We start from the raw sequence: 22,514 nt of genomic DNA on the forward strand, positions 1-22,514 counted from the left end.
ACTTTCCATCAACTGAGCTTTCTTATTCTGAACTAATGCTGGTTATTATCTGATATTATTCTGTACCTTCCTACACGTGATCATGGTCTCCTGAATGATCCGCCGCTGACACTTGATCTACTTGGCTCCCATCATTCCCAAGAAGTATGATCAAACGAGCGCTCTTTCTTTTTGAACTGAATGCACTGTTTTTGGAAACTTGTCATGCATACAATCCAGAAAAACTTACTGTCACTGCCTGTTACTCTAGCAATATTCCAGTCTGTATTTGAAAAACTGAGGTCTCAAATAATACTACAGAACAGGAACAGTCCCTTTAAACCACAAGCCTCCATTAACGCACGATTTTCTAATCATGAAATCTCTTTCTTTCCCCTGCACAGTTTGTATCTCTCTATTCCCTGCCAATTCACGAATCCATCAAGATGTCTTTTAAGTATTGTGATTGTATCTGTTTATCCCACTTCCTCTGGCAATGCATTCTTGACACATACTATTCTGTGTGTAAAAACTCACCTTTCACACCTCCTTTACATGTTTCCCTATTACTTTAAACGTATGTCCCCTACACAAACTGTCATTTCTACTCTCGACTCCAACTACCCATGTCTCTCCCAGTTTTGTAAATTTCTACCGGGTTGCCCCTCAGCCTCTGATATTCAAATGAAAACAAACCAAATTTATCCAACATCTCCTCATAACTAATATCCTCCAAACAAGGTGATATCCTGGTAACCTGTTTCTGTACCCTTTGGTGGTTTGACGAGCAGAATTGTACACAACATTGCAAATATAACCTCACTAAAGTTCTAGCGAGCTGCAACATGACCAATTTTTATACACTTTGCCCTGACCATCATCTCCACTCGGGTTGCCATTTTCAGGAAACTGTGAAACTGTAGACCTAGATACTGCTCTATGATCGTGCTTCTCAGAATTCTGCCATTTACTGTACACTTCCCTCCTTCACTAGACCCTCCAAAATGCATCACCTCACATTTGTTTGGATTAAATGCCACCTGCCATTTTTTCCACACAAGTCTCCAGTCAATCTATGTCCTGCTGTCTCCTCTGGCATTCCTCCTCACTACCTCACAGCTCCCATGATCTTTGTCATTCACATACTTACTAATTTGATCACCTACATTCTCCTCCAAATTTTTTTTATAATAAATATGTTAACAACAGGCCTACACAGGCCCCACACCCCACCTCTTCCTCCATTACATTGATGACTGTATCGGCGCCGCCTCTTGCTCCCCAGAGGAGCTCGAACAGTTCATCCACTTCACCAACACCTTCTACCCCAACCTTCAGTTCACCTGGGCCACCTCCAGCACATCCCTCACCTTCCTGGACCTCTCAGTCTCCATCTCAGGCCAACCAGCTTGTAACTGATGTCCATTTCAAGCCCACCGACTCCCACAGCTACCTAGAATACACCTGCTCCCACCCACCCTCCTGCAAAAATTCCATGACCTATTCCCAATTCCTCCACCTCCGCCGCATCTGCTCCCACGATGAGGCATTCCACTCCTGCACATCCCAGATGTCCAAGTTCTTCAAGGACCGCAACTTTCCCCCCACAGTGGTAGAGAACGCCCTTGACCGCGTCTCCCGCATTTCCTGCAACACATCCCTCACACCCCGCCCCTGCCACAACCGCCCAAAGAGCATCCCCCTCGTTCTCACACACCACCCCACCAACCTCCGGATACAATGCATCATCCTCCGACACTTCCACCATCTACAATCCGACCCCACCACCCAAGACATTTTTCCATCCCCACCTTGTCTCCTTTCCGGAGAGACCACTCTCTCCGTGACTCCCTTGTTCGCTCCACACTGCCCTCCAACCCCACCACACCCGGCACCTTCCCCTGCAACCGCAGGAAATGCTACACTTGCCCCCACACCTCCTCCCTCACCCCTATCCCAGGCCCCAAGATGACTTTCCACATTAAGCAGAGGTTCACCTGCACATCTGCCAATGTGGTATACTGCATCCACTGTACCCGGTGTGGCTTCATCTACATTGGGGAAACCAAGCGGAGGCTTGGGGACCGCTTTGCAGAACACCTCCGCTCGGTTTGCAATAAACAACTGCACCTCCCAGTCGCAAACCATTTCCACTCCCCCTCCCATTCTATAGATGACATGTCCATCATGGGCCTCCTGCAGTGCCACAATGATGCCACCCGAAGGTTGCAGGAACAGCAACTCATATTCCGCTTGGGAACCCCGCAGCCCAATGGTATCAATGTGGACTTCACCAGTTTCAAAATCTCCCCTTCCCCCACTGCATCCCAAAACCAGCCCAGTTCGTTCCCTCCCTCCACTGCACCACACAACCGGCCCAGCTCTTCCCCTCCACCCACTGCATCCCAAAACCAGTCCAACCTGTCTCTGCCTCCCGAACCTGTTCTTCCTCTCACCCATCCCTTCCTCCCACCCCAAGCCGCACCTCCATCTCCTACCTACTAACCTCATTCCACCTCCTTGACCTGTCCGTCTTCCCTGGACTGACCTATCCCCTCCCTACCTCCCCACCTATACTCTCCTCTCCACCTATCTTCTTTTCTCTCCATCTTCGGTCCGCCTCCGCTTCTCTCCCTATTTATTCCAGAACCCTCACCCCATCCCCCTCTCTGATGAAGGGTCTCGGCCAGAAACGTCAGCTTTTGTGCTCCTGAGATGCTGCTGGGCCTGCTGTGTTCATCCAGCCTCACATTTTATTATCTGTTAACAACAGGGGTCTGATTCCTACTGAAAGGCACTGGTCACAGATCTGTAGCTACTTTTCATCTTCTATGACAAAGCCAGTTCTGTACCCAACTCACGATGTAACCTGGGTCACTTAGACTTCTGTATCAGCCTGCCACAAGGGACCTTGTCAAAGGCCTTGCTGAAGCTCATGTGGATAACATGCATCTTGGCTTCCTGCCTCTCACAAACTGGATTGTGTTTTTTTTTGAATAAGTGGTGAAGATGATCGATGAAGACAGTGCAGTGGATGTTGTCTGCATGTACTCTACTGAAGCATTCGACAAGCTCCCTCATGGTAGCTGGGCCCAGAAGATTATGTCATATGAGATCAATCCATGGTGAGTTGCTAAATTGGATTGGGTTAGAGGACAGAGGGTGGGTGGGGACGGTGTTTTTTGATTGGAGATCTGTGACCAGTGGTGTTCCATAAGGTTTGTCATTTTTTCAAAGATTTGGATGAAAATCTAAGCTGTCTGTTTAATAGATTTGCTAATGTTGTGAAAATTGGTGCAGGTGAGGATAGTGAGGTAGGTTGTCAAAGGACACAGCAGGATGTACATCAATCGGAAAGTTGGATGGAGAAATGGCAGATGGACTTGAATTTAGAGAAGAGTGAGGTAATGCAGTTTGTGTTTAATATCTGCAAATCCTTCTCTTCTAATGTCCTGCAAAAGGAACTCACAAGTCATTTACTGTCATTGCAGGATAGAAATTCAAAACAGACAAGTCCAGATCCTGAGGAACATTATTCTCCTCTCTTATTTCTCAAATCTGTAAATTCCTGGCTCTACCCTCCTTCCTCTTTCGACTGAAATCCACATCCAACCTCCCCATTTCTGTCCTCCGCTTCCAGTTTTCTCCCTTTCTCCGTCCTCTCCCCTCTGGATTAAATTCCTAACTCCTTTCTGCTGACTGAAAAATCAAATCAATGAGTCTGATTTGGGGTTTGAGACACTGGTGCAACCGCACCTGGAGTATTCTGTGCAGTATTGTTCTCGTGATCTAAGGAATGATAGTCTGGCTTTGTAGACACAGTGCTATGAAGGTATACCAGACTGATTCTGGGAAGGGGGTTTCTTCATTCAGAGAGGAGTGAATCTGTGGAGTTCAAATACCAAAGAAAGTGGTTGTGGCAAAATATTGAACGTTGTAAAGAAGGTTTAGATTATTGTTCAGAGGGACAAAGGGATCAAAGGGTGTTGAAAGTGAGAAGGTACTGAGTTGGTGATCAGCAATATCAGCATGAATGGCAGAACATCTCAAGGGCTAAAGTGCGATCTGTGCGTGAAGAAGGTCTGAGGCTCCAAAAGCTTGTGTTTTCAAATAAACCTGTTGGACTAATAAGCTGGTGTTGTGTGATTTCTGACCTTGTCCACCCTAGTCCAACACCAGCACTTCATGTTCTTATTTCCTAAGACTCTATATCACCATTTTTAATTTCCCTCCTAGTCATGGCTAGGCCACATTTCTCATTTCATTTTTGTGCCAGAAAGGAATGAACAACTGTTGCAGTTCCCCAATATTTTCTTTAAGTATTTTCACTTGCCTTTCCACTTCTATCCCATTAAGTAAAACTCCCCAATTTATTATGGCCAGTTTGTGTGCCATGCTATCACAGTTTCCTCTTTTTAAATTCAGGATCTTAGTCTCAGAAGCAACTCTACCACTCTCCAACTTAGAGTCACAGAGTTGTACAGCATGGAATCAGAATCTTTGGTCCAATGCGTCCAAGCTAACCGGGTATCCTAATTAATGTGGTCCCATTTCATACCATTTGGCCCATACCCCTGCAAACTCTTCCTGTTCGTGCACCCATCTAGATACCTTTTAAATGTTGTAATTGTACCAGCCCCTACCACTTCCTCTTGTAGCTCATTCCATACACGCACTACCCTTGACATGAAAAAAAAATTGCCCCTTAGGTTCCTTTTACATCTTTCTGGTATCAACTTAAAGCTACGTGCTCCAGTTTTGGACTACGAGCCTTGGAAAATGACGTTGGCTACTCACCTTATCCATGTCTCACGATTTTATAAACATTTATAAGGCCACCCCTCAGCCTCCAACATTTCAGGGAAAATAGCCCCAGCATATTCAGCCTCTCCTTATAGCCCAAACCCTCCAACTTCAGTGAAATCCTTTTAAATCTTTTCTGAACCACTTCAAGTGTCTTTACTGACAGCAACATTTCAAAAGTGGCCTAACCAATATCCTATATAGTCACAATATGACATTTCAACACACCTATACTTAATGCATTGACCAATAAGTGCAAGAATACCAAAGTCTTCCTATCTAACTTTGGCTCCACCTTAAAGGAACTCTTTGAACCTGCACCCCAAAGTCTTTGTTCAGCAATGTTCCCCAGGACCTTACCATTAAGTATCAGTTATATAAATAACACCAAAGGATGATGTGACTGCACAAGTGCAGAGATCCAGCAGGATGTTGCCTGGGCCGGAGTGATGGAGTTTTGAAGAAAAAGTAGAGAGGCTGGGTGGGGACCTAATTGAAGTGAACAAAGCTGTAGAGGGCATTGACAGCTTAGATAGGGAGAATCATTTCCCCTTAGTACAGGGATCAATAACGGAGGGGGAGGGGTGGTGGTTGAGAACACTTTTAAAATAAGTCGTTGGAGGTTTTAAGTGGTTTGGAGGGAAAACAAATTCTTCCAAAAGGAGGTGAGTGACTATCTGAAAGTCACAGCCTAAAAGTGTCAGAGGGAGGGTTCTGGAGTACTGACCACTTACACATGAGCACTATCCCATCACCTCCTTTCCATTTACCCATTGCCATGTAGTTACAAATTTAATTTTAGATGGGTAGCACTAGAGATTTATTTCAAATAAATTTTAAAAATTATCTTATTTATAGATTCAGACTTGAAATTTTGAAAAAGTAAATATTATGTATACATTGTCTATGAATAGGAAGGGAACAGAGGGATGTAAGAGAAGACAGTTTTAATATGGAAGGGCAAAACCTGTCAGCGCATGCTTGGAGGGCTGAAGAGCCTGCTTCTGTGCTGTATTTTTTTTTGTACTGCGCCCTTTTCCATCAGCTCCATCAGAGTAAAATTTTTATTGATTGAGGGCTTTCAATGGCAGGACTTTTACCCAGCAGTCCCCGCGCTGGTAAAGGTCGCTGATTAACATTACAGGCGAGCACTGCGCAGGCGTCGTGCCGTTGCGCTCTTTGGAATGTATCCGCTGCGAGTAATGGCGATGGGGGATGATGCTCTGCTCTTTTGTCACGTTCAAAGTAAAGATTGAAAGTGCGAAGGGAGAGATGGAAACCACGGTGGCTCAGGAGGGGTTTCTAAACACCTCTGGAAGGTGATGAAAACTAAAAATGAATCTGCAGGTGCTGTATTTCCAGATACAGGCCTTTGACCAGGAAGTGGTTCCAGTTTAGTGGGCGCCATCTTATCCGGGATCCGCGCACGCGCGACCAAACGTCACATCGTGAGTGGAGTTCCAACGGTCTCAGCTGGGTCCTAGCGCCAGGCGTGTAACCGTAATTAACAATGGGGTTTTCAGCAGCTTCACCCATTCCCAGCCACAGCTGACCTATGCAGCCTCGAGTTGCCATGGGCCTTGGATACATTCAGTTGAGTGGCTGTGGCTGCAACTCCTGATACGTAGGAGAGCTGAACTTCTCGTTTTGTGTCACTTCAGCCCTGATTTCTCATCTGTGGCTGCTCAACGTGGAGAAGAGTTGGTGAGTCAGGGAATTCTGGCTAAAACAGCATTCTGTAATACTTGGGTAAACCCATAGGAGTGGGACATGTATTATTACTGAGCATTCTTATTTAAGAAACTGGAACAGTCGTCAGCCCAGCGAGCTTTCTCTATCATTCTGGTAAGATCATGGCTGATCAGATTGTTACTTTAATTCTACTTTCCTGCCTGCCCTCCATGAGAAGTGTCTTCCATGCCCAGCTGTCCCTGGGCACACACTGCTGACCATTACATTTGATACCTTCCACAATGGTAACATGTCAGCATAAGGGGAGGCAATCATCTCGTGGTATTCTCACTGGCCTGTTAATCCAGAGACCCAGGTGTTGTTCTGGGGACCTGGGTTTGAATCTTGCCACGGCAGATGGTGGAAATTGATTTAAATAAATAGCTAGAATTAAGAGTCTAATGATGACCGTGAATCCATTGTCGATTGTTGGAAAAATCATCTGGCTCACTAAAGTTCTTCAGGGATGGAAATTGCCATCCTTACCTGGTCTGGCCTACATGTGACTCGAGGCCCACAGCAATGTGGTTGACTCGTAACTGCCGTCTGGGCAATTAGGGATGGGCAATAAGTGTTGGCCTAGCCAGCGGTGCCCTCATCCCAGGAAGGAATATGGAGTAAAAAAAATGTCCCATTGACACTGGGAATTTCCTCATGACTTTGTTCTTTATTTTTGCTTTTATTAGTTTGAGTGGAAAGAACATTCTGTCACAGAAATATTACAGTGTGGAAGGAGACCTTTTGACCAGCCATGTCTGCACTGGCTCTTCACAATATCAATCTGACTGACTGAGAAGCTAGAATTATTTACTCTACATTGCCATCAATGGACTGATCATGATTCTGGCATTGAGGTTGTTGACTTGCTCACCGAGCTGGCTTGTTTTTGTTTTCAAGGTGAGCAAGTCAACAATCTCACCCACGACCTGAGCTACAAATCGTTGCAAAATACTGACATTCTGTATTTCTTTTACAGAGGATTGGGAGAAGCTGATTTGTGAATGGCAAATGCAAAGTAAACATCACTAGTCAGGATCTGATTATCATCAGCTTTTCAATGTGGAAATAGAAATGCTTGCCTCTTCTGTCTGTTGGGGAAAACTTCATCGTGAGACACAGAAACACCCAAATGAGAATGTTACCGTGCACTGACTGTGTAAAGAGCTTTAACCAATTACGATGCCTGAATAAGCATTCCACCATTCTCAACCCAGAGAAATTACACGTTTTTTAATGTAAAAGAGGTTTCAGCAAATCATCCAACCTGGAGAGACACAAAGACACCAGCACCATGGACAAACCATGGAAATGTGAGTACTGTGGGAAGAGATTCAGTTGGCCATCCCAGCTGGAAATACATGGACGCACTCACACGGGGGACAGGCCGTTCACCTGCTCCAAGTGTGGAAGAGGATTCAGAGAGTCAACCAACCTGCTTGCTCACCAGCGGGTTCACACTAATGACAGACCTTTTAAATGTTCAGACTGTGGAAAGTGCTACAAATGTTCTGGGGACCTGATGTCCCATAAACGTGTTCACACCAATGAGAAACCTTTCAGGTGCTCTCACTGCAAGACTGGATTCAGAAAATCATCTGAACTCTGTGTACATCAGCGCACCCACACTGGGGAGAGGCCATATACCTGCTCTGCATGCGGGAAGGGGTTCATTAATTCATCCAACCTGTTGAGACACCAGCGAGTTCATTCTGCGAAGAGAACTTTTAAATGTTCTGACTGTGAGGAGACTTTTAAAAGTAGCAATAACCTGCTGAGACACCAACGCACTCACACTGGAGAGAAGCCATTCACCTGCTCTGTGTGTGGGAAAGCATTTACACGATCATCGACCCTAGTCACACACCAGCGAATTCACACTGGGGAGCGACCATTCACCTGCTCCATGTGTGTAAAGAAATTCACATGTGCATCTCACCTTCTGAAACACCAACGCACTCCTACAGAGGACAGGCCATTTATTTGCTCTGTTTGTGGGAAGGGATTCACTGAGTCATCCAATCTGCTGCAACATCAGCGAGTTCACAACTGACTGGGAGTCAGATTCTGACAGTATTGCTGCTGGTCGTTACAGCCAGGACTGAACTAGCAAGTTGATCTTGAGGAGAGCAAGAAGTGCGTTCCAGCCATTTTCTTCCATGGCACAGAAATCCTAGCCCTTGATCAGAAAACCCTTTACAATTGTGTATAAAGTCAGAAATAACAATGATGAAAGCTGGAAATGTGCAGTCAAATCAAAATTTATGTAGAACGATGACCTTTCCTGGCTGGAAGTTAATGGGCACATTTCTGCTTTCCGTACATTAGTAAACACAAAACTGGAACAAAACCTTCCATTGCTAATATGGCATCTCTCAGCCTTCTCTTTTCCAAGGAAAAGATCTTCAGGCTTTCCTAGTGAGTATAACCTATTCCTTCATGTGATATTTGTGGTTGAACTTTTACTTTCCTAGCCTTTGCGAATTACGACACATTCAGAAATGTTTCAGATCTGAGGGATTCAGATTGGAATATTTATATTTACATCATTCTCTCTGTGTCTGTTGGCTTAACCACTTAACCATAGGAGTTTGCTGTTCGACTGTTGTCGATCAACCAACAAGCATTCATTAGCTAAGCACATTCCACTAAAAAAGAAAACCAATTTTTCTCTTGCATCTTTTAGATCTTTGTGCTATTTTATCCTGGTAACATTTTAAATCAAACCCATACACCTCAGTGAATCAAGTTTATATTTTTAAAAATGCGGAACTGAATGTCACTGATGCACACAGAGGAAATACAAACATAACTGCTGAGAATGAGAAGAGCTCAGCAAAACAAACACCTGGAAAGTAAGGACATCCCCAACTTGACTGTGAGCACACAGCTCATGAAAGATTAAAAATAGAACAGAATTATTGAATGAAACACCTCCCAGTACTGTGTACTTAACTATCTAGTGAACTCTTAATGTTTGCGAACTATGCTCAGTCACTTAGAAGTGAAAAGTTTTAAAAGCTCAGTTAATTATCACTAAATAATCGAGTAGTAAAACTCCAAGAAATGGGAGAATTTAAGAAATAATGGAAAAGACCAAATATAATTTATTTTCCCATTAATTTATAAGGATTGGGGAAGGAATCTTTTCCAACTCCCATATCGGGTGTTCATGATGTTCTTGTTAGTTGGAGGACCAAGCGTGAACAGCCGGTCCTCCAACCCTTTGGGGTGACTGAGTGGTGGGGCTGGATCTGGAGCTCCCCTATTGGCTGAAACTCTGCCTCACTTGGAAACTTTTTGTGATTTTTAAACAGAAGGAACCCTGTGGGCCTGGAGCAGACATTTCACGGCTTTGTTTACATTTTAAACCAGGCAGATTGCCTGTGATTGGCATTGACCTGAAAAATTAACCACCTAATGGCTGATGCCTATTTTGTTGAGTTGAAACAGGTACAGCATCTGTACATGTTTTGCCTGTCAACAAATAACAGGGTCTTGTGTACTAACACACAGATTCCAGTGCATGCAAATGGACCACACTGTGAGCTGGACTGACAACTCTAAATTGATTGTCAGTGTAATTCTTAGCAATTAGCAACTGTAATTAATAACTATGAAATATTTTGAAAATGTTGTCAAATTGCACAATTGCATGTCATACTGTCATTTGCATTTTACAATCATGGACTAGTTGAGTGTGATCAGTATCTTGCCGTTGCAAACATTCAAAAGGAAATGCTGTTTGACATGATCAGCCAGTCTTTGGGATTATGGCAGACATGCCTAGCGTCACACATATCTCATATTACATAGTTATGTGAATGGCAGAACAAGCATTCCAGTACTGTTGAACACCAGTCCTGTAATTCTGAATGGCAGGGGCAGTTTGAATCAGCTGGTTTCATTTAATGCCCAAAAATTTAAGATACCTTGCCATTCCTGGGTAATCTGAGGTACACAGGGCACTTCTGAGGTTGAAATGTGACAGCTTCTTGTTTGTCATTTGGTGTAAGTGTGGAACGAGATTCACTCACTCATCCAATCTGCTAAGACACCAGCCAATTCACAAGTTACTTCCGTGACAGAAATTTGCTGTTAAGCACATTTGGGGATGAACAGTGTTAATTGAGGCCAGTTTGTGATAATATTGGATAAATCTCATTCCAGTTATAGGGATTAATATTCTCAATAAAAGTCAAATAATTCAAATATATTAAACATACAGTATGTTTAAACTACTACAACATTTGTAGTACAATTGACTTGCTGTTAAAACAAGGCCTGTCTGCTGTAGTAATGCAAGAAGTGATTGGAAAAGGTTTTCCAGTTGGTTACTTTTCAGACCTAGTCAACCCCATAGATTGACAAATACCTCCATGTACTCAACATATGTTCAGTATTCACTCTTTATTTCATCACAGAGTACCTCAGAGTTTAATTCAATAAATCTTCACATCCAATATCCTGCCATGACATTATTAACGTGGGGCCAAGTTAACTCAGAAATAATGCAACAGCTGAAGAAATACAACGTTTGTACATCTCTAAACACTTAAACTCCAGTCAGATGGTTGACAGGGAGCTGATGATATGGTCAAGATCAGTGTCTTGCCTGCCGCGTTCATCATCAAGCTCTCCACTCCTGTTCACTCTCTAGTCACTGCTCAAGACAATTTGGCCAAATCAGATTGTTCCCATGGCTGGGATCCCACTCCCTTTCGCTACTCATCAGACTCAGGATCATCAGATCAGTTTCTTCAACCCTCCAAAAAACCTCTGCTTGCTCCCTGGTACAGGCAGTGGAAAAGATGGTGTTACACATTTTAATACACCAGGGCCAACCACCCATTCTTTATATTATTTATGGACAGTAAAGTAACATTTAAACCATTAAAAGGAGCTAACCAGTGAGACCAAACAGGAAAGTCCACATGATAAAATTAAAGATCGAAGTACAGCGGATCTAGGGTAACTTGATAAGTTAGATACAAAATTGGCTGACTGGTGAGACAGTGGGTGATGGGAGGAGGCTGTGTGTGTGACTGGAGGCCAGTGTCCTGTGGTGTACCATTGGGATTAATACTAGATCCCTTGCGTAATCTTAGCCCTCGTCATTTCCAAAAACCAAGTCTAGGCGTACAACCTTACTCGCTGGACTGAAAACATATTTTGGATTAAAATCCTCATTTACAGCATTGTGGGTGTCTCCAAACCAAACGCACACGAGCTCACTGCCACCATGTCAAGATCATTTGAGGACAGGCAGCAAAACTTAGCCCAGTTAATAAAGTGCAAATCCATGAATGAATAAAACAATGCTGTTGAACAGTTCCCTGAAAATATTTAGGAATTCTTGTACTTTACACTTATTTCTATACTATTTTGTTTTAGGTTATATTGATTGCCATCCCAATTCACTCTCACAGCATAGCTAACAATTTCACCAATGGGAATATCTTTACCCACCATCCCGTGCGGTAGTGAATGTCTCCCCCTCACCTTAGCAAGTTTCTTCTTCCTTGGAATGAATTTCTGCAGTGTCTCTTGAATTATCCCAAGAAACCTGTGCCATTATGCTCCATTGGCTCCTTTTCATCAAGAATGTGTTAATTCCTGAAAGGATGACGATAAATTATTTAAAGTTGATTTCTTCTTACCGAACCACTGACTGCTTACCTTAAAATTTGCTCCATGCCCTGCTATGTCATCTTTGATCATAACATACATCACAGGGAATACGTTATAAGTTAATTGGTGTGCAGTTACCTGCATTCACTGTCTATACCCATTTGAATAAAGGATTTAAATTTCTTTGTTTTCCAATCTATGAATCTTCCCCAAATCAAGGGAATTTTCAAATCCAAAACCAAAACTAACACATCAACTCTCTGGTCATTTCCTTTCAATTCCAGGATACTGTCTATCAGGACTAAGCGTGTCTCAGCATGTAGCTCCTCCAATTCACTCAATATGTTTCTCTGGTGATTGTAATTTTCTTCAGTTCCTCCGTTTCCTGATTAATTCCTGCTTATTGAATAAGGCCAATGAAAAATACCCGTTCAATTCACCTACCATCTATTTGTTTTCTATTAGCAATTCGTCAGGCTTTTCTCCTTTAGTCCAGACACTTCCTTTCTGAACTTTGTTTGAAATATGCAGAGAAACCGCTAAACTGTCTTCGTATTTTGCTTAACTTTGTCTCCTACTCTTTTTTTCCCTCCTTATTAATCTTGAAATCATTCTTTGCCATTTTATACCCTCTGTCTTGTCTAATCTGCCACCCATACTTCAGCAATTGCATGTTTTTTTGTAGTTGACATCATCTTAAATGGATTTTATAGTTACCCGCAGATGCTGTCGTATTTCCTCCATTTTTTCCCAGTTTCCTATCCTCCAATGTCATGAATCCTTCAATATCCTGCTCCAAATCCATGTCATCCTGTAACCATATCTGTGTGATGATTACTGGAGCATACTTATTGACTTGGAACTTTTCTTTCTCACTCAAATGTATCTGATGGGTGTATACTGATGTATCCCCTTAATTATTTGCCACTGTATCTCAACCGACCTCTGAAGCTAAATTGCCACTTCACTCTAGCTCTGATTTCACACCCACATGACTGCCCTAATTAAAGTTTAAAATAATAGTCTGAGACCCACTCCTGTCCCTGAAAATGGTTGTAAAATTCCATCAGATTAGGGTCACTGCTACCTCTGAGTGCCTTCACTGTGAGGTTGTTAATTAAACCTCTGTCATTGCACAACATCAAGTCCAGTACAACTGGCTCTCAGGTTAGCTTTAGAATATGCTGTTCAAAGCGACTATTTTGAGAACATTTTATGAACTCTTCATCAAGGCTACATTAGCGCATCTGATTTTTCCAGTTTAGGTGCAGTTTAAATTCCTCATTTCCCACCATGCTGGTGCTGGTGCTGGTGCTGGTGCAGGTCCCACACAGCCCTGAACCCACTTGTTCTCACCAGCCTGTGATGCACACATTCATTTCTCTAATCTGATTTGAATGTTTGGGGATAGGGGAGGTTATGAGAGCCACATGCAGTCCCAGAATTCCCTGCATCTTGTTACAGAATCGAAGGACAGAATTTGATCCCCAATGTCTGTGCATGAGCACCACATCGTGTCCCAATCCCTCATCGTTTCCATTCACGGAATTGTCCAATTCTTTTCTAAAGGGGCTGAATGAACCTGACAATGCATTCTCCCACTTGCAATGGGAAAGGTGTTTCACCCTCCTCATGTGAGAATTCCTTTGTTAGTCTCATTGAACTGGTATCCTCTGCTTCTGATTTCACCAACACAGTCAACAATGTCTCACTATCGACTCTGTTCTGAAATCTCAGGATTCTGCACACACAAATCAGATCTCAAGTTAACTTCCCTTCTCCAAGGAGAAAAGCCTCATGCCACCAATAAAAGCAAAATGTTGCAGACGTTGCATAATTGGAAACAAAGAATACAGGACTACAGTCACAGGGTTTGAAATGTTAACTATTCTTCCTCACCAGATGCTACCAGACCTGCCGCATTTGTCCGATTGCTGTTTTAATTTAAAATTTCCAATGTTCACAGGGGTTTGTTTTATTGAAATGAAATTTCCATACTGCTTTGATTATCTACAGTTCTTTTGTGCCAGTGCACCAGTCTTCCTTCTATCCAGTTGCTGCATCCTTTATTTTCATTTCAAATTCATTGTAACTTGTGATATTTAACACCCAGTTATGGCCACCTTCTGGCCAGACTGCCTGTGATGTCACTGTCAAACCATCGAAGCTGCATTTTGAGCTTCAGCTTCAGTCCATTTGTGTATCTGACTCTATGACAGCCCATAAACCTCACTCTCTCAGGTCTGAGACCTTCCCTTGTTCTTGTTTGCAAATACTACCTTTTTCACACTGTTTGAATTCTCACATTTCTTATGTGTGCCAATCATCTAAATCCTGTACCATCACTTTGGGTGTGATAACATACTGGCTGTGTGTTAGAAGGATTTCCTCATGCTGAGGAAATAATACATTCTTTTTGGTTCCAACAAGAATTGACTGAGAAAGAGAGAGAAAAGAACATCTCCAGTGACATAAAATCAGGTGAGATGAAATATCGCCATACATTCATTTCTCCACATATGTGTCTGTGTGAGATAGTAACAGTATCTGCCAGATTTGCTGCTTCACTGGTCGTGAATACTTGGTGCTTATCAAAATAAGTTTATAAATTTGAAAGACTGCTATTTGAATTATTTCATGATGGTAATTTCCCATAACTTCTCAAAATGTTTCTCTAACTTCAACTAAAGCTGAGTTTCCTGACATACGCAATGCAGAAAGCTCTACTTGTGCAGACTTTGTGAAAACCCTACTAGTTACAAAACAAAATGCGGTGGGGCCCAAGTAAGCTTGAAGATTAACAACCGGTTGGTAAGAATTCATTGGCAGTACAGGCTGGTGTACTGCACGTGTGTGTTTTGCGCATGTACACTAATGGAGGTTTCGGGGGGGTATCAGTAAATGTCACCCTCCATTCATAAGCTTTAGAGACGAGCAGATAAGCATTCATTGTTGTCACTTAGAAAGCTTCCTACATTGCAGACTGTTCTCCTGGGGAGCTGGTGTATACTGTCATAGCATGCCAAAATACTTTGTAACATGGGAGTCCAAATCACTTTTCGTCATTTAATCTGTGCAACGACCTTCTTAAATGGGGTAAAGCATGTCTTGGCTCCATCCTTGTTAATTTAGATACAAAGCATAGATTCTTGGGTAAATCAGTTCCCTCAATGGAATCATTATTACCCGTCAGGGTATTACCTGTTTCTTCCTTCTCTATTCTCACCTTTTCCTTGACAAACTCATGTTCTCCAATTTCTTTATCTCTTTGGAGTTTGATTTTTAAAATCCACCTCCTTTTGCATTTCTCCTTGCTTTTCTGTCTCCATTATTCCCTGTTCACTTTGCCTTCTAATTTCATTACTCTCTATTTTTCATTTTCTATAATTTCAGGTATTTATATTTTTCTCAAAGTCCTGTCTCTTTTCATTTATAACTATATATCAGCCAATTCCAACTGTGATATCCTGCTTCAAAGTTTCCTTTCTTCCAATTCTAAATGTTGAAAAATGACTTGAAGTTTCTCATCCTCACAAGATCCTACTTGTACTTCTACCTTCAATTTATTTTCTAATTCTCTTGGTTTAGTTTTCAAAGATTTTAGATTGATCAGTGAATTATCTTTCACTTCCGGAAAACTCTTAGCCACATCTAAACCATTGTTAGGTTTTGTGCAATGAACATGCCCACTACACTCTGCTTTATGCCCTGGAACTATTCTGTAGCTGTTATTTGGACAAGAAAGACACAGATACTTTTTAAAGCTAAGGAACTCCAAAATCCCATCAAGAGACCGCATGACCCTCCACATGTTATGATCCCAGCTGAAGTCATTGTTAGACAAGCCAGGCAGAAATCTAATAGTTTAACAATGTTATCTCTCACTAAAACATAAGCATATAGTGCTGCAGATTTTGCTTTAACAATTAAATAGAAACTAACTAGCAAAAGAGATGAATATAAAATAGAATAAAACAAACTATTCACTTATAATACAATTTGAGTAATTTATTTTTAAAAACACAGTAAATATATAACCACACAAATTGCAAAAACCCAGTCATAAATTAAAAAGAAACAAAATAGCTTTTGTACATTACCCAATACAGCACTCATTGAAACATAGTAACTGGGAGCAGGAACAGACCATTCAGCATTTGAGTCTGCCTTGCCATTCATCGTGATCGTGACTGATCCTCATCTCAGTACAACATTCCTGCTTTTGCCCTGCACTTGCTGACACCTTTAAAGTCTTAAAAAAATCCATCTGTCTGTTGAATATATTCAGACTTGGCTTCACAGCCTTCTATGGGTGAAAATTCTACAGGTTCACGACCCTTTCAATGAATAAGTGTTTTTCATTTCAGTCCTAAATGGCCTAGCCTGTATCCAAGAGTTATGCAGTACTCACACCAGAGCCTCTGTGTCTGCACCTTTGTAGGTTTAACACACTTTTGGCTTTAATGCTTTAATGTTACAGCTTCTCCCTGGAGCTATTATGTACTCAAGCTTAAATATGCTCAGCTTAAAATAACGGCTTTAAGGTTTAGTTACAACACGTCTGGTGTGGGCAAACTCTAACTCCTCATTCTAAGGTTATCTAGTTCACGATATCTCCTTCACTATTTAGTGAACTGAACTGCAGGGCATTCCTCATCCAATAACTTCACAAGTCCGCTCAAAACTCAAAGTAAAAGTGAAAGCTGAAGTCTCCCTCTCTGAGCAATGAGCGTTTTGCTCAACTGTTTAAAAGAAAGTTTTGTAAATCTCTATCAAACCTTGAGGCCCCATTATTTTCCTTAACGGGTTAGAAAATAATCTAAGAAGAACAAAAAATCCGTAAGAGGTGCTCGCAAAGATATCCAATTTACAGCCAGGCCTCAAAAACCTGTTTTAAAGTAAACCGCTGTGGCTACAGTAATACGAGATAATTATTAATTTCAGATGCACAGGAAACACACTGCTTACTAACCCAAATCCAAAGAAAAATTGCAATAAATGGAACTTGAGGAGATCTGTCTAATCCAAGTTCCCCACTGAGAAGGTGATAGTATTCTTGTTGTTGAACTGTTGCAGACAAGGTGGTGAAGGTACAACCATAAGCTTTCTGATAAAGATTTATAGAATCTTCATCAGCAACAATTCAGGAACAGCAACTTATGTCCAAATCAGAATGTGACTTGAAGGGAATTTGGAGATAATGTTTACACAGACCTGCTGCTCTTGGCTTTCCAACTTGTGGAGGTGACAGGTTCCATCAAACCTCACATTGAGATGTAAATATAGAAATCCTTCCTTGCTGACTTCCCAACTTCTCTTGTGTCGGCCAAAACCTGGTGGTAGGTTGCACTTCCTGATGGACACTTATGTAAGTTGGTAAAATCTGGCAGCTTTCAGACTCTTCCTTTCACCTGCTGACCCCATGAAAGAGCAGCTTTATTCAGCTCAATTTCACAATCTTGCTTTGAATTTTTGTTTAAAAAACAGAAGTTGCTGGAAAGGCTCAGCAAATCTGATAACTTTGATTTTTCTTCACAGAAGTTAACATTTCAGGTCTGGTGACCCGGACGTTCAGAGGAAGGGTCATTGGACCCAGAACATTAACTTTGATTTATCTTCACAGACGCTGCCAGACTTGCTGATCTTTCCCAGCAGCTTCCAGTTTTGTTCCTGATTTACAGCATCCAGTGTTCTTTCAGTTTTTATTTTGTATTTTTGTTGTTTCTCTCTCTCTCTCCCTCTCTCTCTCTCATTCCCTTTTTTCAATTCGTTTCACCAGATATTAGATGGGGAACATGTACAAGTGGAAAACTCAAATATCACATCAGGATCTGACAGTGATGCTTGATTCCTGGAAACAGAAAGCACCCCATTCACAGAGTGAAGAAACTGCAGCACGTTGTGGATGTGGATGAGGCTACAGTTGATCATCTGGATTGCGAAAACACAAGCAGAGTCACATTGGGGAGAAACCATATAAATGTAGAGACTGTGAGAATGTATTCAATTATTCATATGAGCTGGAATATCATTGACGCAGTCATCCAGGAGAGAGGTTGTTCTGTTGCAGTGAATGTGGTGAAGCATTTGTTCATTCATCCACCTTGCTGATGGCCTAGCAGGTTCACACTGGAGAGAGGCCATTTAACTTTTCTGTGTGTGGGAAGAGGTACATATTTTTATTTGCAAAATTGAGACAGTATCATTGCTGTGACTGGGATAAGAGCTTTAAATGTCCGTGTGGACTGAGGGAGAGCCAGCACATTCCCATAGGATACTCCCCATTCCAAAGCTCTTACTGCAGCAAGAAATTCAGGCGATCATCCAGCCTGTCGATACATCAGCGAATTCACACTGGGGAGAGAGCTTTCACATGCTCTTGTGTGTGGGAAGGGATTCATTAATTCGTCCAAGCTGCTAGTACACCAGTATCTACGCTGGGGAGAAATCTTTCAAATGCCGAGGTTCAGGAGCAATCAAAAGGAAATTGGGCAAGTGCTTGAAAGAACATAGTTTCAGGCTGATTGAGGAGGCAGCGGCGGAGAGGGTGAAGTTTGAAACCCAGTCATGTCACTGCAGACAGGTCGCCATGTCAACACTGACAAACATTCCGTTCCACATTGTTTCACACAAGTGGCTAGAATGTCAGAGTAAAATCTTAAATAATGGGGAAGGTTATTATCTGAAATGTGCAGCCAGAGAGGGTGGTAGAGGCAGATTTACTGGAGATTTACAAGAGGAGATTGTCACTCGGTGAATTTCAGTGTCAGGTGGTCACCCGAATGTTACAGGAAGTAGCTGAAGGATTGATAATTGCTGATTTGAGACTCAGGGACCAGCACCAGCGCCACCATCAGCTTCCATCTCCCCACTCCCTCAATAATAAACCCTCCAGTGCAGACTGTTAACTGGTATCAATTTCCCTCTGCATCTTACAATTGGGGCACTGTCGAGTGGAGGCTAGTGCTTGTTCAGCAATTCCCTGTAACTAACACAGTGCAAGTTCTGTTCTGCAGCCTCGGAGCTGAATGGCCTGAAAAAGTTCCTGTTGCCCTGCCCTTACTTGGCCTGTTTGGGCCCATGACCTTCTGTAAAGTTGCTCAGTGGCAAAGTGTGAAAATATTGCCCACTTGAATTGAGGTTTGTGTCCTACAGAAAGGAGACTGGAGGCATGGTGTCATGATGCAATGATAAACGGCCTCTCCCTCAATGTCAGCAAAACAAAAGAACGAATCATTGACTTCAGGAAGAAGGGAGGAGAACACATTCCCATCTAAGTCAACAGAGCGGAAATTGAGAGTTAAGTTTCCAGGAGTGATGATAAAAAATCAAGAAACTGGCCTGGACTTACCAGTTAGATGTGACGGTCAAGAAGGCACAATGACATCTCTTCTGCAGGCAGCTTAGGAAATTTGCCAAGTCCATAAGGACCATCACCAACTTTTACAGATGCATCATAGAAAGCATACTGCCCTGGGTTCAAAATGCCCTGGTACGGCAACTGCTCTGCCCAGGACTGAACTAACTGTAGAAGATGGTGTGCGCAGGCCACACCATCACGGAAGCCAACCTTCCACCCATGGACTACATGCCTACAAAGAAAGGCTACCAACATCATAAAAGACCCCTCCCACTGTGTAATGCTCTCCCACAACCTCTTCCATCAGGCAGACGATACAGTAGCTTGAACAAACGCACCAGCAGGTTCAAGAACAGCTTTTTTCCGGACTTTATTAGACTGATGAATGGGCTATCTAACTTCAAATCATGTTCAAATGCTGATCTTGCTCAGCACATCTCCTGTGTGACGTAAGCTACACACCTCACTCTGTCCCAGCATCCTTTGACCTGTATGTCCTTGCTTACTATGATTTGCCTGCAGTGGTCACAAGACAAAGTTTTACACCGTACATATGGTAGTAAATAAATAAAGTCAAATCTCGAGGTGTTCTCTCGTCTAGTCAGGGCTGTCCGCACCACAGTCCTCCCTCCAGTCTGATTGCTAGGTTTCACCTCTGAGCCCTTCACCTACTGCTGTCCTGCTGCTGATCTTGACCTCAGGCATTTTCTTGCTGCTAACCACCATTTCTCTAGGTGTAGTCACTGTGTGCCTCAAAGTCTGACTATCAGTTTCTGAGGCCTTTGGACAGACTGGACAGGACGTAATACCATTTAAGACAAGCGCCGTTGTTTACTATAACCCACATGCAGAGGCATCTGATGGGCAGAATAGTCTACTCCCGTGTTGCTATGACTTGTAATGTTTTTTAATGTACTTTTCTTTATTCTGGTATTTAACAAAATAAAACAGAGCAATCCTAGAAAGATGCTAGAAGTCCTTGCTCACCTGGCAGATGAAATGCCAATTGTATCATCGTGTCTGAGGTTAACATTCTCCATCTATTTTAATACAGACTTTGATCAGGTCTATTTTAAAAGTGAGCACCAGGCATGGTTACATTGTAATGGCAACAGTCAATTTCAGATTAGAAGTTTCAACATGTTTACTTTTATTCTGGAACAGTTGACAGTTTGACATCAGTATCTGAACTGACACACATTTCCAGGATTCAGTCATGTTTTTCCTGACTCGAAACAGACTTAGAAAGTGGCTTCTGTTCTGTGCCTAGGAGTTGGAACCATTAAAAAGTACAGTTGGAAAACATTTGCAGCACACCTCACTGTTAACCCACGTGGGGACTTTTCTGTGAGAACAGAGAGATGGGAAAGACCAATGTGCTATTTGCCTCTCACAGTGTGTCCCCGAGGAGTGTGTCCAGGCTACGGGTTCTGTTCCTACCAACGCTCCCTCTCCAGATTATCCTTTGAGATCCAACAGATGATGTTAAACACTGATTTGGGAAAGAATATCAACAATAATGTTTTTAATTCAGTAAAACTGAAGTACTAACCATGTATCTAGAATACCAAGAATTGTCAATATGAGCAAAAGCAAAACCCAGCGATCAGAACATTATTTACTCTAGGAGCGACTAACTGCAGGATCTAAATCCCTGCAGTCACTAGCAAACTCACAAGTATCTCAGTTGGTGAGATGACTGAGTGACTATTGGCCCACACACGAAGCAGGTGACCCGCTTCTCACCAGTGTCTGTGGGATTTTGTGGACACCAAGTCCATTTTGCTTTTAAGACTATGTTCACAGAATATAGAGAAGTTTTCTTATCAAAATGAGCAAGTCGCTATACAATGAGATAAATGATTGATTTGAATCCTTTGCCACACGCAGAACAGATGATGGCTCTCTCCCTGCTGTATGAATTTGCAGATGGACAGTGAATTCCCATGATCGTCTCCAGCCTTTCCCATGGTGAGAACACCTGAATGGTCTCGTCAATGTGAGCACCTTGGCAAGTCAGCTCCACAGAACACACACACACACCACACCCTGCAATCAGATATTTAAAAGCTCTTTTGGCAATGCACACTTGATATTAAACAAATTTCTGTTTAATTTGGGAATCAGCAGTTTTGGGGATAAGGCAGGAAAGTACAGTTGAAGATTTTCTGGAACAACCAAAGTTGCTGGAAAAGCTCAGGCGGTCTGGCAGCGTCTATAACGAAAAAAACAGAGTTAGTGTTTCGGGTCCGGTGACCCTTCCTCAGAACTGGGTGAGAATGCAGAGGAATAAAGCTGAGGCCTTTGCTGAGTACAGAACGTTCAGCATCAGAGAGCAGAAGGTTAGGCAGGATGGTGAATACCCGACAGGAGGTGGAGTTGGGGGAGGAGATGGAGGCTGAGGGACAGGGAGGAGAGGAAGTTTCCAAAGGGTCATGGGTATCTCTGAGTTGTTGCATCTTGTGGGCCTTGATGCCTGAAAGGAAAAGAAGAAGTTTCTTATTAGCACAACGAATAAGCCGGAGGATGAAGTGGAACTACAGAGTGGTGCAGCCCTGAGTCAGTGTGATGCGATGCTATTGGAAAGAAAGGTTGAGAGTGTGTATGTGGCACCGCATGGCAGTGAGTGTGGATCTCTGGGTGCGGCAACAGCAGCTATCTATGGAACGTTGAACATCTCAGAGATCTATGACAGTGGGAGGATTCAAAACATGATGGATAAAACTTCAGCTGGAATCCACGTGAGGGAAGTCTGAGCTGGAGGTATTCACTGAAGAATGTGATATGTCCGTGCGAGGAGGTTTGAGCAAATACTTGGGCAAACACCAGGAGTGACAGTGAAATTGATGTCGGTGGACAAGAAGAAAGATCGGAACAGACATCCCATTAGAGAGAGGAGCAGAAATTCTTCAAGGTGGGCATGCCTGGAAGAGATGTGGCAGTGAGTTAAATACTAAATAAAAACTGAAAAAATTGCAGATGCTGTGAAGCAAGAACAAAAACAAAGCTCTGA

General features: G+C 42.6%; 1 protein-coding gene across 2 annotated transcripts; it reads left to right on the forward strand.

Moving 5' to 3' along the window:
• Nucleotides 1-5,947: 5,947 nt before the first annotated feature.
• Nucleotides 5,948-20,466, forward strand: LOC132208907 (zinc finger protein 436-like). 2 transcript variants are annotated; one of them, XR_009445015.1, is made up of 3 exons: nucleotides 5,948-6,486; nucleotides 7,490-8,928; nucleotides 17,921-20,466. XR_009445015.1 is itself a non-coding variant. In XM_059644205.1 (2 exons), the coding sequence occupies exon 2, from the start codon at nucleotides 7,805-7,807 to the stop codon at nucleotides 8,561-8,563; it is 759 nt and encodes a 252-aa protein (XP_059500188.1). In that variant the 5' UTR covers nucleotides 5,948-6,486; nucleotides 7,490-7,804; the 3' UTR covers nucleotides 8,564-13,021. The 2 variants fall into 2 exon arrangements, 1 of the variants encoding a protein (XP_059500188.1); XM_059644205.1 differs by lacking the exon at nucleotides 17,921-20,466 and having other exon boundaries at nucleotides 7,490-13,021.
• Nucleotides 20,467-22,514: the final 2,048 nt, after the last annotated feature.

Source organism: Stegostoma tigrinum, unplaced genomic scaffold, assembly GCF_030684315.1.
Source record: "Stegostoma tigrinum isolate sSteTig4 unplaced genomic scaffold, sSteTig4.hap1 scaffold_57, whole genome shotgun sequence".
NCBI classification, from domain to species: domain Eukaryota; kingdom Metazoa; phylum Chordata; class Chondrichthyes; order Orectolobiformes; family Stegostomatidae; genus Stegostoma; species Stegostoma tigrinum.